This window comes from Marmota monax, unplaced genomic scaffold (genome assembly GCF_021218885.2).
Source record: "Marmota monax isolate L192 unplaced genomic scaffold, Marmota_monax_Labrador192_F-V1.1 WCK01_AAM20220418_F8-fsc00127, whole genome shotgun sequence".
In the NCBI taxonomy this organism is placed as follows: Eukaryota; Metazoa; Chordata; class Mammalia; order Rodentia; family Sciuridae; genus Marmota; species Marmota monax.
The window spans coordinates 5,570,323-5,578,635 of NW_026692894.1; the positions used below are offsets into that span (position 1 = coordinate 5,570,323).

An 8,313-nucleotide genomic window follows, 5' to 3' on the forward strand; every position below is an offset into this window, starting at 1 on the left:
AGAGAGAAAGAAAGAAACAAACAACATCAGAGGAGAAATCAAATAGCAGAAGCCTTCATATACAATGATACCATTTTTATAAAGCTCAAAACCAAAACTAAAGAAGATCTCATTTATAGATGTAACAAAATTCAGTTTCTTTTGAAAAGCAGAGGAAGGATAAACATTAATAGAGGTAGGTAGGAGGTGATACAGGATGGTATGGGGTGGCGTGTAGGTTTGGCTTTAATGATACTGGCATTGGTTTATTAGTTGAACTCATGGGTGTTCATTACATTGTTATGCCTCATAATTCAATAATTACACATGTATGTACCATATGTATGGATGTGACAATGTTTATTTTTCATATGTAGCAAATATTATTTCATTTATAAAGCCATTATAAAAGCAATAAGCTTCATAGTAGGAGATTATATTAAGGATTAGTGTCCTGAATTCATAAAAATTCCTGTGAATCAATAAGAAAAAGAACTACTAAAAAAACTAATGGGCAAAATATATGAAAGGAAATTCACAAAATGACTATAAGATAGTTAATTATCATATAAATCTGTGCTCAGCCTTACTAGAAATAAGGGAAATACAAATTAAAACGTCTTATTTCATATTCATTAAATTGGTAACATTTTAACAATTTGACCAAGCCAAGTGTTGGTAAGGTGCATAGCACCAACTTATCCCCTCGCCTAAGTTTCAATAGGAATAACCACTTTGGAGGACAGCTGGCAGTTAGCTCTTTAAGTTGAAATGTTTGTAACCCAAGACCCAGCAAAACTACTATAATATACAATCTCTAGTATATGATAGAGAGAAATTCTTGCACAGTGCTCAAGGAGATATTGAGAGAATGTTTACTCAGGTGTTGTCAAAGTGAAACATTAGAAACAATGTAAGTGTCCATGTATAGAAAAATGGATAAAAACAATTTTGATTTATTTCTGTAATAGAAAATAATACCCAGAGAAAAGAATGAACTAGAGCTACATGAATAGGTCTCAAAACCATAATGTTGAGTAAAAAAGGCAAGTTGTAATACTGAAGAATAACTCAGTATAGTATGAAACCACTTATTGAATGTTTATACAAGAAATCATGTGTAATTTATGAGCACATTCACATAAGAACAGCACAGCAACTTCTGGGTAGTTTCTGCCTCATTGAGGAGAGAGGGATGGGTTTTTAAGGCAGAGCTTTAATTGTTTCTGTAGTTCCATTTATTTAAAAAAGACAAATGACTGCAACAAATAGAGTAGATTATTAACCTCTACTATGGGATGTGTGTTGCATTGTCTGCTTTTTTTCTGTATGTTTGTAATATTTCATAATAAAATTTTTAAAAATATTTAGTTTTTGTAGTTGTAGTTGGACACAATAACTTTATTTTATTTATTTATAAGTGGTGCTGAGAATCGAACCCAGGGCCTTGCACGTGCTAGGTGAGCACTCTACCACTGAACCATAACCCCAGCCCCATCATAATAAATATTTTAAAAAGACAACACAGCTGTTATTTTTTTATTTTAAAGCTTATATAGTATTTAAAGCACCTGGACTTGAGCCTTACTCACATGCTAAGCACTTCAGAAGACTTTGACTGTACTTCCTCCTAGTATTTTGCATTCCTGGTATATTAGACCAGAATACTGGACTCTAGAAAATATTCCTCTAGCCAGGTGTGGTGGTGCATGCCTACAATCCCAGAGACTCCGGAGGCTGAGGCAGGAGAATCACAAATTTGAGGCCAGCCACAACAATTTAGTGAGACCATCAACAACTTGGTGAGACCCTGTCTTAAGATAAAAAAGGGATATAATTTGGTGGTAAAGTGCTCCTAGGTTTAATCCCAAGTACTCCCCCCCCCCCAAAAAAAAAAAGTAAAGAAAATATTTCTCTAATAATTATTTCTAGAAATGATTAAGTTTGGTAAGGAGACATTTATAAACTTTTGATCTGTAGTGTGTAATGTTAGCTTTTAATAATAAAGCTTTCCTTTATGGTTTTCTCAAATCAAACAATATGTATGATAGAAAGAGGGATAATTGGAATTGGAGCAAGATATGTAATTTCTGAACAGCACTCTAGCATATAACTAATTTTAAGTTTAAGGCCTTAGGCGAATCTATCTTGAATTTCAATGTTCATATCTGCAACACTGCATTAATAAGGTCCTTCTTTGTAGAGGTTTTGTCAGGATTTAAATAGATGAATACACATATTAAGTACAGAGCTTTGTATTTAATCATAGTAAATTATGGTACTAATTGTTATGAAAGAGATACGTGTGACCTAGTGAATTACAGGCTTTGGATATATTTAGGAAGGGTCTTTTGCCTCATTAACAAAGCTTTATTATTCATCATGGGAAGCACCCTAGCAACTCAAGCTTGCTTTAAGCTCCTAGACTCTCCTGCTTATTTAGTTTCAGGGCAGCTCCTATTGGTGCTTTTGTAGCCTTTGGTCTCTAGAGCAGAACTCTGCATAACCCCTTCCCTGGCTTGGCCTCCCTGATGTGTGGTACGTATTTCAGGCTTTCTCCACAGTAGGCACTCCTGACTACATTGCTCCTGAGGTGTTCATGCAGACCGGGTACAACAAGCTGTGTGATTGGTGGTCTCTTGGGGTGATCATGTATGAGATGCTCATTGGTAAGTTGCATGCTTCCAGAGAACATTTTCTGTGCATCCAGAAAACACTTCTAGTTTGATATTAGATTCTGTTTTATTTGGGGGTGATCTAGGTGCCCCCCTCGACCCGTTTTTCTTTCAAAGTGAAGTTTCCTAGATAGAGAACTCTTAGTCAAATGTGTTCTACTATGTTCTTAGACTTCCTGTCATCCTGTGGTTGCTTTGCTGATCATTTATTTTTTTCTTCTGTGCTTTCATCCTCTCCGTCTAGCATCTCTAGCACTGTATTTATTAAACACTTAGTGTGTGCAGAGTTCTAACTGGGCACTGCCTCACTCTTCACTTGGAATTTGCTATGTCCCCTTCCTCTCTCAAAGCCTTCGAGCAGGGAGGCCTCTGACCTCTCTACTTCTTTGGATATATATCTGTATAGAGGGGACACATCTGTGGGGATGGCCATGTGCCATTGAACATAGGAGAGTGAGTGTGTGGATAGCTGGGTGTGGAGTCATCGGGCTGCATTGTCTGTGGGACATGGAGGGATGCCTGTGCAGGGGAAGGTACCCTGTACATCAAGGAGGGCCAGTGGGGCACAGGGTATGTGAGTGTTTATCTTCTTGCCCACACTTCTCAAAAAAAGAGGCGTGGTGGTCACTTTTGAAGCCCATGCTTTTTTCCTATTCAGCTGTTTTGGCACTGTACCCATACAAGTGTATTCCTAGAATGGGTAATTTTTTAATGGTGATATTTCATCCTGTCAGCAGGGTGATTCCCACTTTTTTCTTTTCCTAGCAACTATTTACTGGCTTCCTAGTGGTACCAAAAGTATAACTTCACTTCAGACTTAGTGAAGTTTTTGTGGGGGGAGGGGAGGATGAAAAATTGGTCTCTGGGATAAGTGGAAACCCTGACTATTATAGAGGAATGGACGTACAGAGGTGTCACAGGTCCTCAACGATATGTGGAACTGTGTCAAGGAGGATAATTTCAGTCAGATTCCAAGTTCTGGGATGTAAAAGCTCCAAAGTTCCCTTTTTATTACAGGCTACCCACCTTTCTGTTCTGAGACCCCTCAGGAGACATACAAGAAGGTGATGAACTGGAAAGAAACTCTGACTTTTCCTCCAGAAGTTCCCATCTCTGAGAAAGCCAAGGATCTAATTTTGAGGTATCAGAGAACATTCCCCCACCTCCACCTCCTCAGGCTTTTTTTCATTATCTTTGGGTCTGATCCCTGCTTTTCCCCATTCTTCTCTTGAAAACAAACAAAAAAAAAAAGGAAGAGGAGAGTTTATTTTTTTCTTTGCCTGAAGAAACTCCTTGAGGTGTGCTGAAAGTCCTCTATCTTTTCCAGGTTCTGCTGTGAATGGGAACATAGAATTGGAGCCCCCGGAGTTGAGGAAATCAAAAGTAATTCTTTTTTTGAAGGTGTTGACTGGGAACATATCAGGTATACTCATATTCAGGATTATTTTTGAAAGTTCATAATTTGCTTAGTATTGATTAGGAAGAATCATCTTTGGCAAGCTATGTAAAGGAAGAGAGCTGCTTAGAAACGTAGTCTTTTCTGGATTTTTATTCATTGTGGAGATGGGGAGTTGGGCCTCATCAGCCATATGCTGTGGAATATATTGAATCCAGAATTATTTATAAAGCCCAGTGAACTTTGTGTCCCTTGGTGAAGGGAGCCATTTTGAAATATGTTGTCTTTGCTCTTATGTAACCTCTCTGGTGTTAAGGGTCACCAGCAAGACTGTCCCTGCCCACAGGCTAGTGGCTAATCCTGGGAGATGGAGAAAGGAAATAGAGGCAAAAGCAGAGCGGGGGGGTGTGCCAGTGGGAAGGAGAGGGAGGCTGTGGAGGGCAGGGTGCTGCCAGTGGCCGTGAGAACACTGGCCTGCAGTAGCCACAGACCTTCTCACTCAGCACTTGCAGCTTGCTAAACAGAAGGTGAGGAACTTGTCATTTTATTTAATACATGTGTTCTGGTTGCATTCTTGTGATTTTCATTTTGCCTTTCTTTTGCCATATCTTTTAACCCACTCACTGGTTGGCACCATTATTAAAGTTACCTTGTTGCTGGCTGTAGTGGCACATGCCTGTCATCCCAGCCGCTCGGGAGATGAGGCTGGTATGACAGGCATGGGGATCACAAGTACAAAGCCAGTCTCTGCAATTTAGTGAGGCCCTAAGCAACTTAGAACCTGTCTCTAAATAAGATATTTAAAAAGTGCTGCAGATGTGGCTCAGTGGTTAAGCGCCCCTGGGTTCAATCCCCAGAACCCAAAAAATAAAAATAATGATTTTGTTTGAATGCAGTCATTTGGTCAGCATTCATGAGCTTTTCAGAGAAAATAAATGCTTTCTGACAGTGAATAGTCTTCCCTGTCAGACCATGAGTCTTTGGGGGGAAAGGTTTGATCAATATCCATGTGAACACTAACCGTAGTAACTTTTGGCTTGTCTGTTCCTGGCAGGGAGAGACCGGCTGCGATATCTATTGAAATCAAAAGCATTGATGATACCTCAAACTTTGATGAGTTTCCAGAATCTGATATTCTTAAGCCAACAGGTAATTCCACCAGCATTACCTCTGCAGCCTTAAAATCACATTATCCTCCCCATCCCCAATTTTGGGACAATGTTTATAAATCAGGGTAGAAAACGTGGACAGGAACTTCAGTGCTTCAGATCCTTTGTAAGTATTTTTCCAATACTAATGCTGGGTAGTGGTGAGACCTTGTTAAAAGGAAATGAATACAAAATTCCCATGTCTAGACTGCTCAAGTTGGCGGGCAAGTCATAAACCATTCTTTTGTTATTTATTAAAGATTAGGTAGATTAATATGACAGAAATGGGAAAATAAATCTTCAAAAATATTTCTGCAGAAATATGGGGTTCAAAGAACATATAAGTAAATGTAGAACATTTGCAGAGTGAAAAACAACATTTTCCAAGTAGAAATTGCAGTGTGTTCAGGATGACACACCTTCAGTACTGAATAGTCTATTGGGGTAAGACTGATTCAACTCTCACCTCTGTTTCTTTCCCAGTGGCCACGAGTAATCACCCTGAGACTGACTACAAGAACAAAGACTGGGTCTTCATCAATTACACCTACAAGCGCTTCGAAGGCCTGACTGCAAGGGGGGCGATACCTTCCTATATGAAAGCAGCAAAATAGGATCCTAGTCATGGAATCCTGAGTGGAGCAGGGTTCTTTGTACAACATCAGAGTTTTCTTCTTACACTTTTTTGAAAGAGCTTCCAAAGAGTTTATGGAAGCCTACAATATGTCATAGTCAAATTTCCTGAAATGTGATAGTAAGTGGATTTTCTTCCATAATGCATCTGAAATCTGAAAGAACAGTGACAGCCATTTCTACTACATTGGCCATAAACAGTTGTCTTGCTTCTTGAGAAGCATCATGAGCCAATTTGATAGAAGTTTTAAAAAGAATTTTGTATTTTCCTGAATTCATCAGAATGAAGGGGAAAAACAGCCATCATCCAACATTATTGAGATTCTTATGGACACTCCCTAAATATCAGCCAATTGCTGTGATATGGTGACACACCATCTGCCAAGACCACCAAGTATTTCTTTTTCTTTACAGTAAAAAGTTCTGTAGTACTAAGAAAATAAAGCAATAATGACAGTCTCAGCAGCCAACATTTTGGCTGAGGGAAATGACCCACCATTCCACTGGACAGCGATGGTAGTTTCTCTCCATACTTCAGCCTCGGACAAGTGGCTTTTCATAGCCTCCATTCATGGTGCACTTTATGGTACTAGGATAAAGACCCTCAGACCACTGATTTATCTCCCTTTTCCCACCCATCTAAAAGATTCATGCTGCTCTTCTGAGTGTTGATGGGAGAACAACAGCTTGATCCATTGTTGCTCATAGAAGGCCCCAAAAGCCATTGGGCATTGCCAAGGAGTTCTGGATCAAGTGGAAACCCTCACATTGTCTTCAGGCTGTATCAGAAAATCCCTAAGACGGATGTTGCTATGAACCAGCAATACCTGTAAATGCTGCCAGCAGGGACTCAGTGTATTCTGGGATCACAGCAAGGAGGGCGCTTAGCTCTTGGCTAAAAGGTTCTGCTCCTGTGAAGTCTGCAGAACCTCCTGGAAGTGCTGAAGATACCAGCTCAATACAAGTGCACAGCTGGCTGACAAGTCCTTGTAAGGTTCACTCCTCGATCCCTGGTGCAATCGTTTTGTCTTCTCTCTTGGTCTTTTCCTCTCCTAACTTTAAGTAGCCATTTTGCCTTGGAATCATGATTACAAATTTTTCCTTTGCAGATGCCTTTCTGGGGGATATTCCCCCCACACCCTAAAGGGTCGCCTGCAGCTCAGGCTGACTGGGCCTCTGCTGTGGCATTCTCTCACAAGAGACCCTCTGAATTTTAGCACCAAGTGCCTTCTCTGTCACAGCGCTGCCACCTTCAGAGGACTTTTGCTGTGTCAGAAAAATGTGGAGGTTCCATATTAATGCATTACTCATTTCTGGTTTTAAGTTTTGATAACTATTAAAGCATCATTTGCACCTGTGTGGTAACTTTGCCTGTTGTGGAGCATCATGGCTAAGCTGCAGCTGGAAACTGCTTTCTTCAGTCTCAAGGTTGAGAAGGTCAGCTTTGAAAGGGAAGTGCCCAGCTTAGACATTCAGAAGAGAAGAGAAGAGTAGAGGATCAGAGTTACAGTTTTAAGTGAAACCGCCTGGGTTTAACATCTTAGATGAAGAAAAAAAAGAATGCTAGAAGTCTTTACTCCGGATGGAGGTAGTGTGTTCACCCTTAATCTTTCATTCATAGCCTGTTTGTGAAAGGAAGAAAATGAGATTCTTTTGTGTAACATTGTAGTTCTTTGTATTACCAAATAGTTGGGGTCCTGACCCACAGTGTGTTTTGCAAGAGTGTTTGGGAAGCAGGGTAAGGAGAAGTAGCAGGAGTACCAGTAGCATATGTGTGCTGGGGAGTGGCAGGGGGTGATTTGTTTTAGGGGGAAATACCCACGTTTTAATATTTAAACTTCTGAATAAACTGTGTGAAAACAGTAGTGGAAATCTGTGATGTGTTTTAAAGCAAAAGTGTCTTATAATTCAGAACAGTACTGGTGGCTTCTTTTAAGCCCTTAGTTGTTGAACATCACAACAGTACGATGTGGTCCTCTATGCAAAGTGCGGTCCTGTCTCAGGGAAGCTAGGGCCAGATTTGGTTTCCAGGGAGCCAGCCTTCTGAATTGGTGTCCCTCTAAAGACTTGTGTCAGCCCCTGCACATATTCTTTCTACCCTCATTCAAGGTTACGGGGAGTGGGCCCTCCCCTTGCAACAAGGTCACAGACACCTGCTGGCGAAAGTGCTGCACCTGTGCAAAAGTGGGGCCTTGGGGCTGGGAATACAGCTCAGCTGGTTGAGTGCTCTCCTCCCATGCACAAAGGCCTGGGTTCAACCCCCAGCGCCACAAAAACAAAACAAGTGAGCCCTTTCCACAGCTGTTTACAACCCAACCCTTTGTTTTCCCCTCCCAAGATTACAGGATGGGACTTAGCCTTCCATTTCCATTAGAGCAGGGTCAGCCTCTGAGAGGCTGTGTGCTGTAGCAGTGCTGTTCTGTTTCACTCCTTAGACCCTTTCTGGGTAAAGGAACCTCAGAAATAGGTAAGAAGGGGCAAA

General features: G+C 40.6%; 1 protein-coding gene across 5 annotated transcripts in view; it reads left to right on the forward strand.

Annotated features, from left to right (window-relative positions):
• The window catches only part of Stk38 (serine/threonine kinase 38), a 78,838-nt gene extending 71,142 nt beyond the window's left edge, over positions 1-7,696 (forward strand). For all 5 annotated transcript variants that reach the window (XM_046450717.2, XM_046450715.2, XM_058581430.1 and 2 more), the window contains 5 exons: positions 2,531-2,648; positions 3,672-3,795; positions 3,982-4,077; positions 5,105-5,199; positions 5,682-7,696. In XM_046450717.2, coding sequence (XP_046306673.1) covers positions 2,531-2,648; positions 3,672-3,795; positions 3,982-4,077; positions 5,105-5,199; positions 5,682-5,812 — 564 coding nt within the window. In that variant the 3' untranslated portion in view covers positions 5,813-7,696. The remainder of the gene's footprint in view (positions 1-2,530; positions 2,649-3,671; positions 3,796-3,981; positions 4,078-5,104; positions 5,200-5,681) is intronic.
• Positions 7,697-8,313: the final 617 nt, after the last annotated feature.